Genomic DNA, 24,231 nt, shown 5'->3' with positions numbered 1-24,231 from the left:
GATGAATAGCTTCTAGTATCACACCAGTCTCTTCCATGGCAGTGATGATCAGCTTCTAGTATCACACCAGTCTCTTCCCTGACAGAGTGATGATCAGCTTCTAGTATCACACCAGTGTCTCTTCCATGACGGGGAGGCTATGTGACCAGCGTAGACATACTCTATGGCAGAGACTCCAGTACAGAGCTTCAACTGTTCCCTGTTTAATCACTCCTGGTGTGCTGCAGGGCCAAAGAGCATAGATGTAGGAAGATGCTGAGAAACTGCTGCTCCAGTAGAAATCCCTGATCTGGCGATTCAGCAGTGATATAGCAGTGTTGGCTGTCTTGATGAGTCTCTTGGTTTGGAAACCTCTCTGGCAGGGTACTATTGTCATGGAGCTGGAGACCTAACATTACCATGGACAGAGCATGAGCGACCCCTAGGGTCAGGTGAGAGGTGTTCTCTGACACCTGACCCTGTGACCATCACCTGATTCCCGGTCCCTCTCCACCCCCCCCTCTCCCTCACTTCTCTCTCTCTCTCCTCCCTTACTCTGTTCTGTTTTAGCCTTACCCAGCTCCTTGTTGCCACTCTCCCTCACTCCCTGTTTTAGCCTGTCTAGACACTCCTCGGTGCAGTGTTGGTTTAGGATGCATCTCAATACTCCAGCACTGCTTCCTTTCCAGGTCTCTCTCTCTCTCGCTCTCTCTCTCTCTCATATATTGATCAGGGGCTAGAGCTGAACCCTGCAAATCAGGTTTAACACCTCTTCCTGTGTGTGATGTAACTTCCTGTAGCTATTGTACCTGTGAGGAGATCCAGGAAGTGTGCTGTATGAGTGACCCCATCACTATGTTGAAAGAATGCATGCTGTCCAACATGGCTTCTGTGGAGGAGATAAAGGTACACACACAGGTGGCCCAAGTACTTTCCTTCCTCCCTCCTTACAGGAGATAGATGAAAAGATCAGGAAGGTGATCAAGGGTGTGGCCCAGTTTGAGCCATTGGATGAGCTCTGCAACCACATCTTCGCCAAACAAGATGCCCATGGAGGTTCACGGGACCACCCCTGGGTCAAACTAAAAACTATCAGCTCAACACACACACACCCCTGGACTATCAGCTACACATCCCCTCTGTTCCTGTGAGACACCAACCCTTGGGTGAAAGTCTACTCCTTTTCTCATTAGTTCTCTAAACACACAATAGGAGATTGTCACCCTGTAAATCAGGTTGTAGCAGCATTCCAAACCAGTTCATTACCTCTGACCCTGTGATGTCACTGGTATTTATTCACAATACAGCGAATAATATGTTGTTTTATGTCAGTTGGTATGTTTTCTCCTCATACGGAGGGATCTGTCTCTGAATGGGAGGTGAGTTGCATTGGGCAGACGTTTGTTCCAGTCCAGCACTAACGCACCTGATTTAACAAATCAACCTCTCATCAAGACCTTGGGGCGGCAGGTGGCCAAGGCCAGTAACCGAAAGGTTGCTAGATCGAATCCCCTACAGTAGCACTTGTTACACTTGGACTAGACAAACTTAAGAGACACCAGGCTGCAAGTCATAACGTCGTCATAAGAAAAGGGAACGACAATAGTCTCTTCCTCTCCTTCTCTTCTACTCTGACTCCCTCCCTCTTTCCGTGAAGAGAGGATACTGATCCAAGTACTATGAAACTGAAGTGTCTGTCAACTAAAAGACAGAGATTCTAATACAGTTTGATGTGATTGGACTGAAGCAATATATTTGGCTGAGACTTCAAAAAACATGTATTATTATTGAATTTGTTTGCTTCTGATGATACTGGAGAAGTCTGCATGAGAGATAATAATGTTCCATGCCAGGTAGGTGAGTGTGTTTTCCTGCGTCACCTTGAATCTCAGTATCATCTATTCATAACTAGTGCATATGACTAGTTTTTGGAAATACAGTACCAGTCAAAAGTTTTGGGACACCGAGTCATTCAAGGTTTTTTCTTTCTACATTGTAGAATAATAGTGAAGACATCAAAACTATGAAATAACACAAATGGAATCATGTAGTAACTAAAAAAGTGTTAAACAAATCAAAATATATTTTAGATTCTTCAAAGTAGGCACCCTTTGCCTTGATGACAGCTTTGCAAACTCTTGCATTCTCTCAACCAGCTTCATGATGAATGCTTTTCCAACAGTCTTGAAGGAGTTCCCACATATGCTGAGCACTTGTTGGCTGCTTTTCCTTCACTCTGCGGTCCAACTCATCCCAAATCTCAATTGGGTTGAGGCCAGGTCATCCGATGCAGCATTCCATCACACTCATTCTTGGTCAAATAGCCCTTACACAGCCTGAAGGTGTGTTTTGGGTCATTGTCCTGTTGAAAAACATATGATAGTCCCACTAAGAGCAAACCAGATGGGATGGCGTATCACTGCCGAATGCTGTGGTAGCCATGTTGGTTAAGTGTGCCTTGAATTCTAATTAAATCACTGACTGTATCACAAGCAAAACACCATCACATCTCCTCCATGCTTCACGGTGGGAACCACATATGCAGAGATAATCCATTCACCTACTCTGCATTTCACAAAGACACAGCAGTTGGAACCAACAATCTAATTTGGACTCATCAGCGCAAAGGACAGATTTCCACCTGTCTAATGTCCACTGCTCGTGTTTCTTGGCCCAAGCAAGTCTCTTTTTATTATTGTTGGTGTCCTTTAGTAGTGGTTTCTCTGTAGCAATTCAACCATGAAGGCCTGATTCACGCAGTCTGCTGAACAGTTGATGTTGTGATGTCTGTTACTTGAACTCTGAAACATTTATTTTGTCTGCAATTTCTGAAGTGCAGTTAACTCTAATAAACAGAGGTAACTCTGGGTCTTCCTTTCCTGTGGCGGTCCTCATGAGTGCCAGTTTCATCATAGCGCTTGATGGTTTTTGCGACTGCACTTGAAGAAACTTTCAGTTCTTGAAATTTTACGGATTGACTGACGTGTCTTAAAGTAATGATGGACTGTCATTTCTCTTTGCTTATTTGAGCTGTTCTTGTCATAATATGGACTTGGTATTTTACCAAATAGGGTTATCATCTGTATACCAACCCTACCTTGTCACAACACAACTGATTGGCTCAAATGCATTAAGAAGGAAAGAAATTCCACAAATGAACTTGAAATGCATTTCAGGTGACTAACTCATGAAGCTGGCTGAGAGAATGCCAAGCGTGTGCAAAGCTGTCATCAAGGGTGGCTACTTTGAAGAATCTCAAATATATTTGTGTAACACTTTTAAACTTTTTTGGTTACTACATGATTCCATATGTGTTATTTCATAGTTTGTCTTCACTATTATTCTACAATGTAGAAAATAATCCAAATAAAGAAAAACCCTTGAATGAGTAGGTGTGCCCAAACTTGACTGCTACTTCACTTCGAAATGTCCTTGTTTGAGAGAAACACATTTTTTGTCCATTTTTAAAATAACATCAAATTGATCAGAAATACAATGTAGACATTGTTAATGTTGTAAATGACTATTGTAGCTGGAAACGTCATTGCATTTTTTTCCTTAAAAAAACAAAAAATCTACATAGGCGTACAGAGGCCCATTATCAGCAACCACCAGACTGGCCAATAAAGCAAAACGATTAAGATGGGCAAAAGAACACAGACATTGGACAGAGGAATTCTGCCTAGAAGGCCAGCATCCCGGAGTCGCCTCTTCACTGTTGATGTTGAGACTGGTGTTTTGCAGGTACTATTTAATGAAACTGCCAGTTAAAGACTTGAGGCGTCTGTTTCTCAAACTAGACACACTAATGTACTTGTCCTCTTGCTCAGTTGTGCACCAGGGCCTCACACTTCTCTTTCGATTCTGGTTAGAGTCAGTTTGCGCTGTTCTGTGAAGGGAGAAGTACACAGCGTTGTACGCGATCTTCAGTTTCTTGGCAATATCTCGCATGGAATAGCCTTCATTTCTCAGAACAAGAGTAGACTGAGGAGTTTCAGAAGAAAGTCTTTGTTTCTGGACATTTTGAGCCTAATCGAACCCACAACTGCTTCGAGTTCTTAGGAAACAATGCTGTATTGTTGTTTTATGTATTATTTTTTTTATGTTGTTACCCCAGGAAATCTTAAGTCTTATTACATACAGCCGGGAAGAACTATTGGATATAAGAGCAACGTCAACTTAAAAACATTATGACCAGGAATACGAATTTCCCGAAGCGGGTCCTCTTGTTCGGACCACCACCCAGAACATTGGATCTAATTCCAGTAGTCGACCCAAAACAACGGCGCCGCAGAAGATGCAGACGAAGCAGCCACCTGGTCAGGCTCTGTAGACGTGCACGTCGCCCACCGCTCCTGAGTATACAACAAGCCAATGTCCAGTCTCTTGACAATAAGGTAGACGAAATTCGAGCAAGGGTTGCCTTCCGGAGAGACAGAGATTGTAACATTCTCTGAATCACAGAAACATGGCTCTCTCGGGATATGTTGTCATAATTGATTCAGCCACTGGGCTTCTCCATGAATCGCACCAACTGAGATGAACACCTTTTCTGGGAAGAAGAAGGGCGGAGGTGTATGCTTTTATGATTAACGACTCATGGTGTAATCATAACAACATACAGGAACTCAAGTCCTTCTTCTCACCCAACCTAGAATTCCTGACAATCAAATGCCGGCCATTTTATCTACCAAGAGAATTCTTGTCAGTTATAGTCACAGCTGTGTACATTCCCCCTCAAGCACACACTAAGACGGCAAACAAGGAACTTCACTGGACTATATGCAAACTGGGAACCATATATCCTGAGGCTGCATTTATTGTAGCTGGGGATTTTAACAACGTACATGTTCTCTTTCACCCCTTTAGATTTGTGTGTATTAGGAAGTTGTTGGGGATTGTTAGATTACCTGTTAGATATTACTGCACTGTTGGAACTAGAAGCACAAGCATTTTGCTACATTTGCGTTAACATCTGCTAACTCTCTGTATTTGACAAATAAAATTTGATTTGATGCTCCAGATACTCAACTAGTCTAAAGAAGGCCAGTTTTATTGCTTCTTTAATCAGAACAACAGTTTTCAGCTGTGCTAACATAATTGCAAAAGGGTTTTCTAATGATCAATTAGCTTTTTAAAATTATAAACTTGGATTAGCGAACACAACGTACCATTGGAACACAGGAGTGATGGTTGCTGATAGTGGGCCTCTGTAGATATTCCATAAATCTGCCGTTTCCAGCTACAATAGTCATTTACAATATTAGCAATGTCTACACTGTATTTCTGATCAATTTGATGTTATTTTAATTGGACAGAATGTGCTTTTCTTTCAAAAACAAGGACATTTCTAAGTGACCCCAAACTTTTGAACTAGTCAAGGTTGCGTGTGTGCCCTAATCTACGGATTTCACATGACTTGGTAATAGAGATAAGCATCTTAGTCAGATATCTTTAAAAAAAAATGGGCCTCACATTAATCCTCAGGATCTCGTCACGGTATTTCTGTGCATTCAAATTGCCATCGATAAAATGCAATTGTGTTAGTTGTCCATAGCTTATGCCTGCCAATACCATAACCCCACTGCCACCATGGGGCACTCTGTTCACAGCATTGACATCAGCAAAACGCTCACCCACACAATGCCATACACATGGTCTGCGGTTGTGAGGCTGGTTGGACTTAATGACAAATTCTCTAAAACGACGTAGAGAAATGAATGTACAATGCTCTGGTAACAACTCTGGTGTTCATTCCTGCAGTCCGCATTCCAATTTCACACTCCATCAAAACTTGAGACATTTGTGGCATTGTGTGACAGAACTGCATATTTTAGAATGGCCTTTTATTGTCCCCAGCACAAGGTGCAACTGTGTAATGATCACGCTGTTTAATCAGCTTCTGATATGCCACACCTGACAGGTGGATGGATAATCTTGGCAAAGGAGAAATGCTCACTAACAGGGATGTTAACACATTTTAGAGTATGGAACATTTCTGGTATCTTTTTTTTTCAGCTCATGAAACATGGGACCAACACTTTATATGTTGCGTTTATACTGTAGTGATCAGTGGTGTAGTGGAGGGTAAATGCAGTTTACACACCTTTTGATTAAAAATTAAGAGACAGCGATCAGAGTTTACCACTACATCACTTGTAGAGATCATGTTTTAAGATGGTGAGGTTTCTAGCTGAGGATAGCTGAAGACACCACTGTTATAATCTCTCACTTTTCCAGAAATTCACACACATACAGTCTAATTGTAGTTTTGTCAGTGTTAGACTGGTAATGTTTTCAACTTTGAACGGTCATTCAATAAACTTTATTACTGCTAAAGAGATACTTTGGGATTTTGTCAATGAGGCACTTTATCTCCTTCCCCAGAGTCGGATGAACTCATGAATACAGCTGTTATGTCTGTGTCCAGTATGAATGAAATTAGCAGTGGTGGGGAAAGTACCCAATTTTCATACTTGAGTAAAAGTAAAGATGCCTTAATAGAAAATGACTTAAAAGTTGCCCTGTGCAATACTGCATGAGTAAAAGTCCAAAAGTATTTGGTTTTGAATATACTCAAGTATCAAGGGTAGAAGTATAAATCATTTAAAATTCCTTATATTAAGCAAACCATAGGGCACCATTGTTTTTTACCGAGAGCCAGAGGCACACCAACACTCAGACAATAATTTACAAACGAAGCATGTGTTTAGTGAGACCACCAGATCAGAGGCAGTAGGAATGACCGGGGATGTTCTCTTGATAAGTGTGTGAATTAGACCAATTTACTGTCCAGCTAAGCATTCAAAATGTAAGGAATACTTTTGTGTGTCAAAGAAAGTGTATGGAGTAAAACGTACATACTTTTATTTAGGAATGTAGAGAAGTAAAAGTTTTCAAAATAAAAATAGTAAAGTACAGATACCCCCCCAAAAATACTTAAGTTGCACTTCGAAGTATTTTTACACCACTGGAAATTAGAGGTATTTTCGCAAGGCAATGCTAACTAGCGTTAGCGAAATGGCTGGAAGTGGAAGCCTGTCGGTATCTCCTAACGTGCAATAAGATTTTGAGGTGTTTGACAAGAGTAAATGTCAAGTGTACTAGTGCTGTTTCATCGCGGTACAAAATCCTAAATGCTCATTCTGATAAACATTGCTACACCATGTGCCATCCACAAACTGTCAAATTTCTAAATCTAAAGCATTATTTTAAAAGGAGACATCGGAATTCCGGAAATCTCCCTGATATAAACAGCCTGGCACCATTGCGCAAAATAAACTATGATTGAGCTATGCGCGGGACGGTGCAGGAACTGACCAATGGAACGAACAATGGCAGTCACTAATGGGCATTTCCTGAAATCAATGAGTTTCTTGATAATCAATGACTGATAAATAACATGCACCAATGGGCGTGTCCTGATTTTAAAAACGCCCCGAATTGCGGTCTGCAATTTATACCATGTTGGAGAGCAGAAAGAAAATCCACAACGTTAATTTCTAGACTCATTTTTATATCCTATGCAGATACCCTAATCGACAAATATCCATCAATCATAACCTACAACAAACATGGCGAGAAAAATGTGGGTTTTAACGAATTGCTCAACATAGTATTGAGAAGGACAAGTAGTAACCATAAAGACGGTAAAACGTTATCGAAGTCTGCAGGAAAAGCTTACATCTCATTAGGGAAAGCGTATGTATGGATGGATGGCTGGCTGGCTGGCTGGCATTCTTGTTACTCGATGGAGTAGCCTGGTAGCTAGCTGGCCCCTAAAGTAAGAAATCGTCCTCTTACTAGCTAAAACTAACACAAAAGTTAAGACCACCGTCTCCAGATTGCATAAAAAAAGGCATTGATTTGCTAACTTTCGCTTACTAGCCATCGTTTGTTAATAACAAACTATCAGCCCTCCCGTATCAGGTGATCACATATGTAATTGTTTCAGCTAACGTTAATTAGCAAGTAGGTGTCGGTCACGAGTCTTTTGGGTGAGTTTAACATTCGAGACCGACAAACAAATCACCATGTGTCATAACTACTCTATTTCTCGATTAGTTAGTCACATTTACCCATGATACTTCGCGCATTTGATGCTCTTGAAAACGATCAATGTTTACATCAATGTTAATTTATTCTCATGATGTGGACTTTTAGCTAATACAGTATTGTGAGGGTTATACCGTGCTGTTGGTTAGCTAGTACACTACGCTAGCTAACTTTTCATGGTTTATTGATGGGTTTTTTTGCCGGCTGAGGCTCTCTGATAATTAACATTTACTTGATTGTAGTCATTTAGTGACGTACAGTGCATTCATTATAAGATGGCTAGGTGGGACAACCACATCAGTCATAGTAAGTACATTTCTCCTCAATACAGTAGCTATCAGCGAAGTAAGAGCTTGTAAGGGAGGGAAAAAGTCAAGTGTGAGTGTTCTTTCACGAAGCCCTTTTTTCTCACAATTACAAGGCTCTTTAAAAAATCAAATAAAACTATGCAACTCGTATCATGTTTCAATATGCAGTAATGATAGTTTCCTGAACTACAATAACAATTATTGAAGTTTCTGAACAGTCTTTCTGAAAAGTACTTTTTTCCCCCGCTCATGGTTAACTACAAGTAAGTTTTAAAAGACAGGCTGTGTGGTTCATGTGCTTATTTATATTCATGAGCTCGCTTTGACTGACAGCTCTTTGACACGCCTTTGTCAAGCAACTTGTAGTGTTGCAGTAAAACCATCTCAAGCTAATTTGGTGATACAGAAATCAACTCAAACAACAATGAAATTTCATCTGATATTAATTTTGTTACCTTTTATTTAACTAGGCAAGTCAGTTAAGAACAAATTCTTATTTACAATGACGGCCTAGGAACAGTGGTTTAACTGCCTTGTTCAGGGGCAGAATGACCAATTTAAAATATTTTTTTTATATATATTTTTTTTAAAATAATAAATATAGAAGCAGCAGGTAACCTAGTGGTTACAGCATTGGGCCAGTAACCGAAAGGTTGCTAGATCGAATCACCAAGAGACGAGGTAAAAAAAAAAAATATTTATACACACACACACACACTGCTCAAAAAAATAAAGGGAACACTAAAATAACACATCCTAGATCTGAATGAATGAAATATTCTTATTAAATACTTTTTTCTTTACATAGTTGAATGTGCTGACAACAAAATCACACAAAAATGATCAATGGAAATCAAATGTATCAACCCATGGAGGCCTGGATTTGGAGTCACACTCAAAATTAAAGTGGAAAACCACACTACAGGCTGATCCAACTTTGATGTAATGTCCTTAAAACAAGTCAAAATGAGGCTCAGTAGTGTTTGTGGCCTGTATGATCTCCCTACAACGCCTGGGCATGCTCCTGATGAGGTGGCGGATGGTCTCCTGAGGGATCTCCTCCCAGACTTGGACTAAAGCATTCGTCAACTCCTGGACAGTCTGTGGTGCAACGTGGCGTTGGTGGATGGAGCGAGACATGATGTCCCAGATGTGCTCAATTGGATTCAGGTCTGGGGAACGGGTGGACCAGTCCATAGAATCAATGCCTTCCTCTTGCAGGAACTGCTGACACACTCCAGCCACATGAGGTCTAGCATTGTCTTGCATTAGGAGGAACCCAGGGCCAACCGCACCAGCATATGGCCTCACAAGGGGTCTGAGGATCTCATCTCGGTACCTAATGGCAGTCAGGCTACCTCTGGCGAGCACATGGAGGGCTGTGCGGCCCCCCAAATAAATGCCACCCCACAGACCCACCGCCAAACTGGTCATGCTGGAGGATGTTGCAGGCAGCAGAACGTTCTCCACGGCGTCTCCAGACTGTCACGTCTGTCACATCTGCACAGTGTGAACCTGCTTTCATCTGTGAAGAGCACAGGGCGCCAGTGGCGAATTTGCCAATCTTGGTGTTCTCTGGCAAAAGCCAAACGTCCTGCACGGTGTTGGGCTGTAAGCACAACCCCCACCTGTGGACGTCGAGCTCTCATACCCCCCTCATGGAGTCTGTTTCTGACCGTTTGAGCTGACACATGCACATTTGTGGCCTGCTGGAGGTCATTTTGCAGGGCTCTGGCAGTGCTTCTCCTGCTCCTACATGCACAAAGGCGGAGGTAGCGGTCCTGCTGCTGGGTTGTTGCCCTCCTACGGCCTCCTCCACGTCTCCTGATGTACTGGCCTGTCTCCTGGTAGTGCCTCCATGCTCTGGACACTACGCTGACAGACACAGCAAACCTTCTTGCCACAGCTCGCATTGATGTGCATTCCGTCTCATGCTACCACTAGAGTGAAAGCACCGCCAGCATTCAAAAGTGACCAAAACTTCAGCCAGGAAGCATAGGAACTGAGAAGTGGTCTGTGGTTATCACCTGCAGAACCACTCCTTTATTGGGGGTGTCTTGCTAAATGCCTATAATTTCCAACTGTTGTATATTCCATTTGCACATCAGCATGTGAAATGTATTGTCAATCAGTGGTGCTTCCTAAGTGGACAGTTTGATTTCACAGAAGTGTGATTGACTTGGAGTTAAATTGTGTTGTTTAAGTGTTCCCTTTATTTTTTTGAGCAGTATATATACATATCACACACAGAGAGCTCCAGTTTTGGAATGTCTCTTGTGATGCGGTTCACAGCACATGGGACCGGGAGACCCATGAGGAGGCTCACAATTGTCCAGGTTAGGGGAGGGCTGCCCTCAGGTTATCGCCTCAATTGGCTGGCCGGGATTTCCTTGTCCCATGGCACTCTAGCAACTCCTGTGGTGGTCCGGGTGCATGCACGCTGACACTGTCGCCAGTTGTATAGTGTTTCCTCCGACATTGGTGCGGCTGTGTGTCAAGAAGCAGTGCGGCTTGGTTGGGTTGTGTTTTGGAGGACGCATTGCCCTCGACCTTCGCCTCTCCCGAGTTCGTACGGGAGTTGCACCGATGGGACAAGTCTATCTACCAATTGGGGAGAAAGTGTTTTTTTTAAAGAAATAAAGCAACAATAATTTTTCATACTTTGGTCATCATACTTTGTTCTGGCTTCCTTAAAATATAACATTTCATGAAAAACATGATTTTGACTGTTCATAACATATTGTTTTGTCCTCAGTGCCCTCATTAAAGTTGTAACTGCAGGTTGCTGATAAGCTGCCCTCAGGTTATCGCCTCAATTCAATGCTAATGTTGTTGTTTTTTTGCTGTCCTGTCTTACTGCCTCATTTAGTGACCCTGGAAAGAGATTCCTGAGCTTGCCCCAGCTACTTGGGCAACACCATTTAGGTGCACGCCATTGAACCCCGTGCAGGAAGGATGCTCATGAATAAGCGTCAAAGGAACCGGCACAAGCATCGCTATGACAACAACCATCAGATCAAGGTGAGAGAGGGTTTTGTAGACCAGGATCATGTGTAATCTGTTTGACCTTTGAACAATGATCCCTGACCTGTTTCTCTGTCTGTTTTGAAGGTTAAGCCGGACCTGAACACGACCTTACCAGTCAGACAGACAGCATCTATCTTTAAACAGCCTGTCACCAAGGTGACCAATCACCCTAGCAACAAAGTAAAGACAGACCCCCACAAGGCTGTCGACCAACCAAGACAGGTGAGTCCAGTGATGCTCGGCTCTTATTGGTTGTGATATAATGATACTGTTATGTTATTGCTGCCATATGGTAGGGAGATGAAGTCCTCTACTCTGGCCTATCCCTCAAAAGCTTATTATTGGGATGAGTCACTCAATTTAACAAGCTTAATCAAAGCTTGTTAAATCATTCTTGTAATGTGGCTAAACATTTTGAGATGCTCTGAGTGGCTGCGATTTAAATGTATGATTCACATTAAGTGATCCACGCAGAGTCCAATGTCTAGTTCTTTACACAGTGTTGGTCCTCAGCTGTTTTGGGAGAGGAAGCTGAGTGGTCTGAGTGCTTTTGAAATTGCAGAAGAGCTGGTGAAAACCATGGACCTTCCCAGGGGCCTACAGGGTAGGTACACTGACCTTCCCAGGGGCCTACATGTTGAGTACACACAGCAGCGAATACTTGAGTTTCAATATATACACATAAACACACACAAAATTGTTGGGTTTTATCTGACCCTGTGTATGTCCCCATCCCCAGGTGTTGGGCCTGTGTGTTCAGACAAGACCTTGCTCTCAGCAATCTCCAGCGCCCTACACACCAGCCCCAACCCTGTCACTGGTCAGCTGAACGCAGCTGTGGAGAAGAACCCTGGGGTATGGCTCAACACCGCCCAGCCGCTCTGCAAGGCCTTCATGGTTACCGATGACGACGTCCGGTAGAGTACACATAAACCCTGTGGTAGGGCACAACAACACCCAGCTACTGTGGGGCCTTGTCGTCAACCCTGCCAAGAGGACTGTCATCAATCATTGCTCCCTAACCCCTCTCCCACTATGTGGTGTCTGTAGGAAGCAGGAGGACCTGGTCCACAATGTGAGGAGGCTGGAGGAACACTCTGATGGCGGACATGTTGGTTCACATAGAGGAATCCACCAATAAGGCAGATGCTCTGAAGAAGGCGCAAACCTTAGCAGGAGGACAAGGAGGGTGTATAGCCAAGGTACTGCAGAGCAGTGTAAAAATAGATAGCTTGAGGTTACTTTGTCTTTTACAATGTTGTGTTCTGTGAGTTTGTTCATAATACTTTACGTAGGGAGAGAACGAATAATGTCCAGAATTAAAACATTAACATAATTCTGTGACAATACCAGTAGTAACATGCTATAGACAAACTTATTGATTTACTTGTGATCATTTCTCTCCTACGGGGTTGGTGAATACTACAGAGGGCTGCCTGGAACACTGTATTCTACCCATACATGTACAGGATATTCACCAGGATCTGACTAGCATCGGTCAACATGAAGGATCCTCTCTCCCATTGGGATCTCCACATAGGTCTTTCTGTCTGGAAGTCGGCCAACTACAATTGAATCCATTCGACCAATTTAAATTGATTTTAGATGGGAAGGGGGGAAGAAATTAAGACCTTAGACAAGGCTTTGCAGTTCAACGTTTCAGTTCTCTTATTTTTACCCTCAATAATTGTCTGGAATGTGGACAAGTATGTATGGCGCTTTAGACAACTTAGTCTTACCTTTTGTGAATACTCTTAACTCTGTTTCGACCTTAAACTTGCTAAAGTTTGTCTGTGTGCTTGAGAGAGAGGGGGGGGGGGTTTAGAGGGAAGAACAGTGTGTTTGTGGGGCACCACTCAGTCCATTGCATTTGAAAGGTTCCATCTAGCTCTGTCTTGTGTTGCCCTGGTTCCACTGTCACTAGTGGAGAATTAGAGGGGTGCGGATTGGGCAAGTGACCACATACTGTAAGATAAGTTGGTGGCTCAAAATGGACTTAGCAAAAGACTACCTGTTGCGTCAGGAATCAGTCATAGATAAACGTGCATCATATGACCTGATATATCCTATAGGTCTTGTTATCCCTATCTTATTTGGTTTGGTGTTCTTCATACAATGTAGTCTGAATAGTCGAAGAGCAGTGCTCTGCACAGCGGTTGCATTGACTCGCATAGCTCACATAAGTTCAAAATGGTGCTAATCTTAGTAGATGTATTTTTGCTTTCATGTTACATTGAACTGTCAATAGATGTGAAGGCTGACGTAGACTGTGCCATTACTCAGATAGTTGCCTATTTGGGATTTATTTTTATTTTTTAAACTTTGTGGCAAGTCACAATTATGCTGTAGTTATTTAACAGATTTTTAAATATTTACGTTAACCTGTTCTTGATTTGAGGTAGGAATGCGAAGATCATTCACTGTCATATGAAGATGTCTGGAAAAAGTAGGAACCCCCCCCATGAATTGTAATTGTTCAAATTATGCTTTGTAGTAAAAAAAAAAAACATTTAGTTTTTCCTCAGAGGGATTTGTTACCATTGCCTGTTTTAGAATTTGTAAGTCAAACATCAAGCAATGAATTGTTCTATAACAAAAATAAATGCAGTCTTGTCATGTGTTCTTTTAGATGCTTGCTATGTGAGATCAGCAGACGGAGAAGACTCCTCACCAGACGTGTCTGGTTTTGTAGGCTACGTAGTGATTCTGTAGGTAGGTCAATGTGAGCATCAGAAGTTGAAGCTTGAGTTTGTATAGCAATCAATAATGGATAATTAATGTATTATTCTAGAGACTACATGGAATCTGGCATCCATTATTCAGTTATTGTCCCATTTGGTCAACCTCAAGGGGTTGACAGGCACCCACACAATAACGGGGACATTGCTTTCGCTCTAGACCTTCAGACACAGTTGGTGATCTTGAACTGCTACCCTTGACAAAAATGTTGAGGTTGATAGGTTATTTTGTCTCCATTTTCCCAATAACCCACTCTACCCAACCTGTGACACCATCTTAGCATCCATAACTGTCAATTTCCCACGACGTTTTCAAAAACTGACACGGAACCAGCAGACAAATTATAATCTGCTTTATCAATTTCCAATGTGGAAAATTATCCACCAGCACAATCACGGAGGTATAAAATAACAAAATCGATCGCGGCGTGTGTGCCTTGGCCTTTGAACCCATTGTTGTGTCGCGGGTGACGTCAGTTCTGTGTGCGAGACAGGCAGAGCGGCGTGCGCCTGGCGAGACAAAGGCGGCGGACCAGGGAACAGCTAAGAGAAAGAGGTTAGCTAGATCCAGATACAATTTTCGGGAGGAATATGCGTTAAAATGTAATAAACTACGAACCGATACGAAAAATGACGGGCCGCTAAACGACATCCGGCTGGAATAGGTTCTCATCGACAGCCTGTCCCTTCTCATTCGTTTTTAAACATTTTCTCCAACGCCCCCCAATTTAGCGAGCTAGCTAGCATTAGCGCACTGGTCGCCACTCACCATTCCTTCAAGAAGCAAAAGAGAGGAACTCAATCAAATCGGGAGTTGGCCAAAGGGTAAAGTACATTTCAAGATATTTTACCCCCCCCCTCCAAAAAAAAGTATTTGGCTTAGACAAATTATTTAACGGAAGAATTTCTGCTTTGCTTTCCAACTAACGTTAGCTATCTGTGGTACTCCCAAACAAAGGGGACGACAACGTGACTGACTCAACTGTGGAACTAGCTAGTTTGCTAACTAGCGTACTATAGCTAGCTAACAGATTAGCGCTTTCCCAAATGTGATGCTCCCTTTTCGGGATGATACCGATTGAATAGACAAAATAGAATGATCTAGTGTTCATTGTTATGGAATATTTAATATTGGCTTATTAAAATATGTATGATGCACATTTCAACAAGATAACCAGTTAGTCACACAGACTATTTTTGCCAGACAGTGAGACGGAATGAAACACACAGACAAAGCAGGCTTGAAGGGAACGGCGTCCAAGACGAACAACACACTAACCTATTTAGTTACAGAACTAACTAGCTATATGAGAGCAAATGTTTTTACAACTTTTAGTACATTTCATTTGTGTGTTTTCTAAAACGTATGGCTAAAAACGTTTTGTGCTGAAACTCCCTTTGTTTGCCTCTCCCAGAAAAGAGCGCTTTTACACCCACAGGCGACCCAAGATCGGATGTTCATCCTCGGGGACTATGCCTAGCCCCTTATTCCACCCCGAGATTATGGACCACGACATGGTAGTGAGCAGTCAGCACAACGGGGTCAGCCTGCCCCGAGAAACGGATCAGGAGTCCCGGGATGAGGGCCATCAGGAGGTTCTCCGCTTTGCCATGGACCAGCTGTCACTTATGGCCCTGGAGAAGGTGGACTGTGGGGGCGGTGGTGGAGGGCACGTTGACCCACTCGACGAGAACCAGGGTCCGGTCTCCGAGAATTGCAACGGCGGTTATGTCAACCTGCAGTTGCTGGAGCACACAGGAGGCTCCCGGGAATCCCCGACGTCCTGCTCCTCGTCTCCAGAGTACTATGGATCGGGCGGGTACCACATGGCTGGCCCGCACTCTCACTCCATGCTCGGGGAACAAAACTCTATTATCTGCAATCGTAAAAGGAGTGTCAACATGACCGAATGCGTACCTGTGCCCAGCTCCGAGCACGTTGCTGAAATAGTGGGAAGACAAGGTAAGAATTTCCCCCACTTTTGTTTACCTATATGGTTTGACCGTAGCTAGCTAGTTCAAAAGATATTAAAGCTAACGTTATAGATGTTATGGTCTAGTTATTACAAACTGCCCCTCTCATAACCACGAATGCATAGGACCATGCACCAGACAGCCTTCCTTTGTTTGGGGGGTGATATGTCTCTGAAACGTATCAGCGTCTGGTGTTATTATGAGAGTTGTTATTGATGTGTACAGTGGATGTTGTTTATTCGCATAATACATGTAGACATAATGATTTACTGGGCTTATTTGCATGTCCTTACAGCAGTGTTAAATCAACTACAGATGTTATTGGTTGTGTATGGTGCATGGGTAGCAGGGAGGGGGAGGGGTGGGAGAGGGTCAGACAAAGCGGCAGATTGTCGGGAGTCTGGACATGTCTAGCAGGCTGCACCAAACAAAAGAAGCCTATCGAGTAATTTAGCGATATGCACGACAGAAGTCACCAATTTTAAACAATATGTCTCGTGTTTATATTTACGCCCACGTTCAAATTAGATTTGTAGTAATTTTATGTAATTCATGCTCGGCCCTAAAGCGAGGCAGTTGGGATGGCCGCCGCGCATAACACGGGACTGGGCGGTGTTTTCGCCCCGCATCCAGCCCAGTCGACCGCTCTTGGCCGTTTTTCAAAGTACATACACATTTTCTCTCTGCGCACAATATTGATTACTATGCTTGGTTCGCCGTTGTGGCTACGTTATGGCATTGTTCTCTTTGTTTGAAAATGCCATGCTTTCTGCCTCCCAGAATGACATCACACACGTCCCATCCTATTGGTGGGTGAGAGCGAACTGTCTATATTTAAAGAAACAGTGCAGCGGTCCTTGGGTTAGCATTATAAATGCTACGAGGCTGATCAATTACAGGCCTACATAATGAAAAATATATTTTTGCCAGGCTGTTTGTCAACCAGTGAATGCAGTGCGGACAGATTATTTTAACCAGTTTTAGTAAACATTTGTCCACAAAGTCCTATTCTCTGAATCAAGTTAGTAGCTATATTTTATGTATTGTTCATCTTCAGTTTATGAAACAACCATTACTTTACACAAAAATTCCCCTATTGAAAATGATTAATTCTCAACTCTGCAAAACACAATTGGCCAACATTGTTATTTCCCCTCTTCCTCACCTTTCCATCTCTCTGCCCCAGGCTGTAAGATCAAGGCACTGCGTGCAAAGACCAACACCTACATAAAGACACCGGTGAGGGGCGAGGAGCCTGTGTTCATCGTGACAGGGCGCAGGGAAGATGTGGAGATGGCCAAGCGGGAGATCGTCTCGGCGGCCGAGCACTTCTCCATGATCCGGGCGTCCCGCTGCAAGGCTGGGGCCACGGGCACAGGAGCACCCGGGACGGGGGGAGCAATCCCAGGACCCCCACACCTGCCTGGTCAGACCACCATACAGGTACGACAACCACAGTGGGAGATACAGTAACCTAATGTTTTGTTTGCTTGTTGTTTATTTAACCAGGTGAAAGGGAGCCTTTGCCAGTAGCCAGCATCACAAATACCTGTGGAGATATACAAATATGGGTTAGCTAAAATGCCCCCACGTTGAATAGAGGCCATGATAATATCTACTTTCATACACTTAGTTCACAACCGTTCAGTTCCATTTAAATGGCAGTTCTTGGTATTGTTTTACTGCTCTGCCAGTACACTGTGATTCATCACCTGTTTTTATGGGTATGTAATTTCCTCCATAGTTTTACATGGTCAGGTCACGTGGTCTGGAAAGCCCTTACTCTTATTTCCTCCCCTGGTGCAGGTTCGGGTGCCATACCGTGTGGTTGGGTTAGTGGTTGGTCCCAAGGGGGCGACCATCAAGCGCATCCAGCAGCAGACCCACACCTACATCGTGACACCCAGCCGGGAGAAGGACCCTGTGTTCGAGGTGACGGGCATGCCAGAGAATGTGGACCGAGCCCGGGAGGAGATCGAGACGCACATCACCTTGCGGACCGGGGCCTTCGTGGACCTCCAGGGAGACAACGACTTTCACACCAACGGAACCGACGTTAGCTTAGAGGGCCTGGGCTCGCTGGGCGCTGCTCTCTGGTCTCGGGCCAACAACCACCATGCTGCCCCTCCACCCCCACCACCTCCTCCACCACCGCCCCTCCCGCTGGCCATGCACCACTCATCTGGGAGGAAGCTGTCCTCTTTGGCCTCCTACCATCAACATAAGGGAGGGATGGGCTCTGAGAGCTACAGCGCCCCCAGGAGGGCCACAGAGGGAGACAGCCCAACCAGCCCCTTCAGCACAGGCTCCAGCAGCGCTGGAGGAGGCGTGTTCACCCCTGGCCTCCCCTCTGAGGAGCTGGGCTTTGAGTTCAGCGCCGCCAACATCTGGGCACCCTTCGTCAATGGAGGAGGAGGGAAGGTCCCAGGCTCCTCCCAGCAGCAACCTCTCCGCCGAAACAGCAGCGGCCTGAGTGGAGGCGCCATCACACCCCGCCTGTCCCCCACCCTGCCCCCCGACGCCGTGTTGGGACCCCTGGATCATCCTATGGCCCGCCGGGCCCAGAGCGACCCCCTCAGTGCCCTCTCATGGCTGCAGTCGGGCGGTACTGGTGCAGGGACCATCTCCGGAGGATCTAGCTCCAGCTCCGGAGGCTCATCCACTGGTTACTCCTCCTGCTCAGCCTCCTCCCTGCCCGGAGGCTCTCCCACAGACTCGGAGGGCGGGGGCAGTGGAGTGGGCCTGGCCTCTGGCATGCTGGGCCGGCTGAAGCCTGTGGCAGGCTCTGGGGCTGGAGGTCTGATTGGTGTAGGGCCAGGGGGCGGGAGCAGGGACTGTTTTGTGTGCTTTGAGAGCGAGGTGACAGCGGCCCTGGTGCCCTGCGGCCACAACCTCTTTTGTATGGATTGCGCCGGACAGATCTGCCAGTCTGCTGAGCCCGAATGCCCTGTCTGCCACATCCCTGCCACACAGTGCATCCGCATCTTCTCCTAATGAACCCCCACCCAAAGACAAGGGAGAGAAGTGGAGGTGAGAGGAGGAGGGTGTCATCTTAAAAAACATCACTTTTTTCCCTCTCTGACTATCCAACAGAACTGCAGTGGGGCATCAACTGTGGAGGAACGGACGCCAACAATCTTTGCTAATAGGATGGGCTATAATGATTACAATATTAGAAATGACACTATAAAGATGTTGATTTAATTATAATAACTATGACAAGAATAATGGTAGTAATAATTATTATTATTATTTCCAGACGGGCTGATTTTGGTTCATTCAGCAGACTGCAGAAGTAGTTGGGCTGGGATCAAGAGATTTCACGGTGGACTTGTGTCTTATCTATCTTCAGGCCTTCATTCTGACCTGGACAAGCCTTCAGGACTCAGCCTCTAGGTTGTCTGTCTGTATAGTTTTCATTCCCTGGCGTCTTCTTCTTCAGATATCTCTGCCTGCTTCTTTCACAATCCTTTTCCTTTGCCACTTTTGTAATTAATAACAGATATTTTTCGACGGAGCTGCCTAGACCTGCACCTTTCTGGTTTCTTTCCGATGTTCTTTGACAGGATATGAAACACTGTTTTTCTGGTCTTCTCTGTTCTCTCTAACTCTCTCTTTCTCTCTTGCTGTAGTATAGTGATGTAAAGGAAAGGCTTTGGGATTGTGGTATGGGCCTGGAACTGACTTTAAAACAGGCACAGAAAGAGACACCTATGAGACAAGGCTGAGGGACCTCATAGATGTTATGAATGAAGACTGAAACACTTAAGATATTTATACTGTTCAAAAACTGAAATTCGATGTCTTGGTTTTAATGACCAGTATAGGAATAATATAATAGTTTTAAGTTATTTAAGGAATATCAGTAGTAATGCCATAGGTCAGTTACTCAGTCCCCGTTGGTCTGTCTTTCTCTCAAACCCTCTCTTCCTATCTACCCTCCCCTCTCTCCTTCAATAGTTCCAGAGTTGGGCTTTGTTTCTGGTTCGATCTTTGCTAATAGGATGGGCTATAAGCCGAGCCTTGTATTAAACCCTACTGTTGTATTCCACATCGAATGCTCAGCTGACAACAGAATGTGTAATTGAAACAAACATGTCTTGTTTTGGGCTCCATTCCTCTTTCTTCCCCTTGTGGAGCTCAGTGTAGACACCTAGCCATCCACATGACAAACTAAACCCAGTCCACCCAGATCTTCTATCTGATTTGGACAGCTAAATATTTTTTAGAAAGGTTTTGGCTTTTTCACCGTAAACTGTGGCCCGGTCTGCCCCTAACTTCTCGTCTGTCTGTCTGTCTGGTTCTTTTTCTCTTTCTGTCTGTCTGTGTGTCTCTCTCTCTTTGTGTGTTGAAGTCCAACAGGAGTATATTGGTCTTGGTGATGTCACACACACACAGGAATGTCTCTGCCAATAGGGATCTTGGTTAAGAGGAGGCGGCCCGTCCCCAGTATTAAGGGGCGTCAGAATGAGCCGTATCTCTGTGCACTGCAAACCTTGAGCGACACATTGTAACGTTATTAGCCCCCACCTCAACTCCCCCAGCTAAGCTCTTTTTCTCCTAGTCTAACCCCGGATCACCCTGCCCATGCGGCAGTGGCATCCTGGGAGATATGTTTTCTGTGTATTTTCTTTCTAGTAAGTTCACATCAACAGCCTCTCTCCTATGGTGTTTTTAACTATGATGTGGACAGGTTGGTTTTGTTGGTACGGTACACAGTTGTAGTATGTAGCCCTTTGAACATATGTACGGATGTATTGATAGAATGAGACAAGCCATGATAACACGATTAAAAACAGGGCTTCCTATGAGCACACACACTACATTTTCAGGTGTTTAACATTCTCATTGGTGACAACAGCGAGAGTAATAAATGTATCCAATATGGCAGCTAGTAACTATTTCATCCAGGGCTTCCAGACACTATGTGTTCAAACCCAAACAGCTGCAGAATGTGTTGCTTGTTCTTTTCTCTCCGGTCTACGTCTATAGAACAGTAGTCAACCCTGTTACTACCGGTCTTTCTCAGTAGTCAACCCTGTTAGTACCGGTCTGTCTCAGTGGTCAACCCTGTTAGTACCGGTCTTTCTCAGTGGTCAACCCTGTTACTACCGGTCTTTCTCAGTGGTCAACCCTGTTAGTACCGGTCTTTCTCAGTGGTCAACCCTGTTAGTACCGGTCTTTCTCAGTGGTCAACCCTGTTACTACCGGTCTTTCTCAGTGGTCAACCCTGTTAGTACCGGTCTGTCTCAGTGGTCAACCCTGTTAGTACCGGTCTTTCTCAGTGGTCAACCCTGTTAGTACCGGTCTGTCTCAGTGGTCAACCCTGTTAGTACCGGTCTGTCTCAGTGGTCAACCCTGTTAGTACCGGTCTGTCTCAGTGGTCAACCCTGTTAGTACCGGTCTGTCTCAGTGGTCAACCCTGTTAATTCACGTCCATTGTCTGTGAACAAATTAACAGAAGGCCCTGTACTATTCAGTGATCTACCATGTGTGGACAGGTGTTCCTAGCAATAAGGTCACTTCAGATCAGTGACTGCCTTCAGGGAGGGAGAAGGAAAATATGCATTTGAAGAGAATGAACACTCTTCACATGGTATAGGCAGAGCTGAAGCCAAGCTACTTCTTAACAATCCACTTCTGTGTGTCTAAGATGCGTAACTCTAAAAGAGCTAGCCAAGTGAAGGGGACAGCGGCTTGACGTCTTAATCCGTAATCTAATAGTCAACCCTCATTTAGATGCACAATATCTCCCCCAACTTGAAACGCCCTCCATGTCTACAGATGTGCAGCTAGTAGCCACTGAGGACTCCCATTTTACTGAAGACTACTCTAATGGTGCGTTGGTGCAAACTTGCTACTGACACAGATACTGTTTTTAGAAAAAAGGAACGGCCATCTAGGGCAGCACAGGGGCACAGCGTCCCCTCTCCTGCTCCTCTTTTAAGAATTAACTGTACAACCCTGACCACCCTGTGGTCTCTTTCTCTCTACCCTCAACATGAGAGCGATCAATCTGTGTAAACTGGCAACCTGTCCCTGCTGGGCTTGATGTCAAACGTTTAGTTATCTCTGCTCCTGCAGACACAAGTAAGGTGCAGGGGAGAGGACGTGATCATGTCTTTAAAGGAACAGCTAGACTGAGTGTTTGTGTGAGTCTCCTTTAGTGTTAAGTGGAGGCCAATTTTAAAAGGGCCTCTTTTTTCCAGAACTGCCCATGACTTCTGTCACTTAATGTCCATAGTTGAATTTGCCAGGTGGTTCTGGTGTAGGTTCTGGTCTGGTTGTTTCACTAGTAAACTCTTTACCCGTGGTCCAGAGTGTTATGGTAATGTAAAGTAACAAACAGCTAAAAGGTACAGAATATTCTCATATTCTGCAGATTATTTTTTTTCTGAATTTAACCTCACCCCTCTCCTTTAGGTTTGAAAACAGGGTTTATAGAGGCTTGTTGAGGAACGACCTCTGACCTTTTTGTGACAGAGGTGGGCCCAGAGAGCGCCACGCCCATCTGGGTAAGCCGCTCCCCCTGAAACTCTGCCTTTCTATTTTGCTTTAATTCTTTTTGTATGCAGAACCAAAATGTTACATCAGCAAACAAGGTTTCAGGCCTGACTTGTATGTATATACCCTGAATACAATCAATGGGATCTCGTTTTTAAAAAAGTTACCAGACTTAAGTAATGAAGTTAAGTGTAGTTTTTAAAAACATGTATAATTATTTGTAAGTTAACCATATGCATGTCTTCAAGCCATCAGGCATTAGAGGGGAGAAACTTTTTACACATTTTTATTTTTACAATTGATTTGCTTACCTAAATATCCCAGACAATAATGTGACCCTTTTTTATTACTTGTAAATGATTGTTTTATTTACCATATTTTCCCCTTTATTTCCTGTGTACTACATATAGCCAATTTTATAACAAAATGAGAAAATTATTGAAGAAATTTTTAAATTGAAATATATTTTATTTGAAAGTTTATGGACCTTTTAACCGTGAGCCGGAACAATTGTATACGCATATCATTTGAGCTGACTTGACGGTTATGAGAAATGTATCAAGAGTTTTATTTTTTATGCTTCTTTAATAAAATCTTGTTTTTGGTTTCTTTTTTTACTGTAAAACAATAACCCTATTGTGTTTGCGTTTTCTTTCACCTCTTTAGCTTACTTTACGGTCAGACCACATAATTGACTACCACCTTATGCTTTACCAAATGAACTCAAGTAAATCTTAACTCTTATATTCTCAACTGCATTGTTGGTTGTTAGTAAGCATTTTGACGGTAAGGTCTACCTACACCTGTTGTATGTGACAAATAAAATTTGATTTGACTAGAGTAGTAACTAGTAGGAGGTTACCTTGCATTCCACACTTTCAACCAGGTCAGGCTGTTTACACAGGCAGCCAATTCTGGTCTTTTATTTCACTAATTGGTCTTTTGACTGATCCGAATTGGGCCGCCAGTCTAAACTTACCCTCTAATCAGACCTGGAACACCAGTGGGTGCAATTATCAGAAATAAGGATAATTGCATAGTGTAATAGGGGTGGCAGGGTAGCCTAGTGGTTAGTGTGTTGCAAGTTCCAACCCCCGAGCTGACAAAGGGATGTCATTCTGCCCCTGAACAGGCAGTTAACCCACTGTTCCTAGGCTGTCATTGAAAATAAGAATTTGTTCTTAACTGACTTGCCTAGTTAAATAAAGGAAAAATAGAATGTTCAATTGAATGAACATTTGAAAACGGGTTGCCCTTTAAATACACTCACATTTTAAGAATGCTTATTTGGGGTGGTTTGGAAATTGAGGACAGGGGCTATGTTTATCAAAACTGAAGAATGAATGTCCATAGACTGCTTTCAAGGTAATGAAACGAGTAGCTTTTAAATATGGGTGAGCTATCCCTTTTTTTTAATCTCAAGTTGGGCACATTGTCATCTCTCATTCCACCACATGGTGGCAGTAGATATCAACCATGGGCTATGAACGATCGGGGTGGGCGGTGTGCATACTGCCAAAGCTCTCCCGTTCAGACGGGATGCAGCTGCAGTTTCCAGCAGACAGCTTCTGGAAACAGTAGATATATTTAGTAGGACAATACATAGGAAGGCCAGTGTCTTTTTACATGATCACTGAGCGTCAGAT

The 24,231-nt window shown here is 43.9% G+C and overlaps 2 protein-coding genes across 3 annotated transcripts; both read left to right on the top strand.

Moving 5' to 3' along the window:
* Window positions 1-11,297: 11,297 nt before the first annotated feature.
* LOC139387254 (methyl-CpG binding domain protein 3a) lies at window positions 11,298-12,510 on the top strand. The gene is made up of 5 exons (XM_071133365.1): window positions 11,298-11,363; window positions 11,454-11,591; window positions 11,883-11,973; window positions 12,109-12,286; window positions 12,420-12,510. The coding sequence occupies exons 1-5, from the start codon at window positions 11,298-11,300 to the stop codon at window positions 12,508-12,510; spliced, it is 564 nt and encodes a 187-aa protein (XP_070989466.1).
* Window positions 12,511-13,953: 1,443 nt separating this feature from the next.
* Window positions 13,954-19,675, top strand: LOC139387005 (RNA-binding protein MEX3B). 2 transcript variants are annotated; one of them, XM_071132948.1, is made up of 4 exons: window positions 13,954-14,081; window positions 15,523-16,070; window positions 17,268-17,524; window positions 17,888-19,675. In XM_071132948.1, the coding sequence occupies exons 2-4, from the start codon at window positions 15,581-15,583 to the stop codon at window positions 19,073-19,075; spliced, it is 1,935 nt and encodes a 644-aa protein (XP_070989049.1). In that variant the 5' UTR covers window positions 13,954-14,081; window positions 15,523-15,580; the 3' UTR covers window positions 19,076-19,675. The 2 variants fall into 2 exon arrangements, with proteins under 2 accessions (XP_070989049.1, XP_070989048.1); XM_071132947.1 differs by lacking the exon at window positions 13,954-14,081 and adding an exon at window positions 14,646-14,932.
* Window positions 19,676-24,231: the final 4,556 nt, after the last annotated feature.

This window comes from Oncorhynchus clarkii, chromosome 28 (assembly GCF_045791955.1).
Source record: "Oncorhynchus clarkii lewisi isolate Uvic-CL-2024 chromosome 28, UVic_Ocla_1.0, whole genome shotgun sequence".
In the NCBI taxonomy this organism is placed as follows: domain Eukaryota; kingdom Metazoa; phylum Chordata; class Actinopteri; order Salmoniformes; family Salmonidae; genus Oncorhynchus; species Oncorhynchus clarkii.
This window is presented reverse-complemented; position numbering and strand designations above follow the sequence as displayed.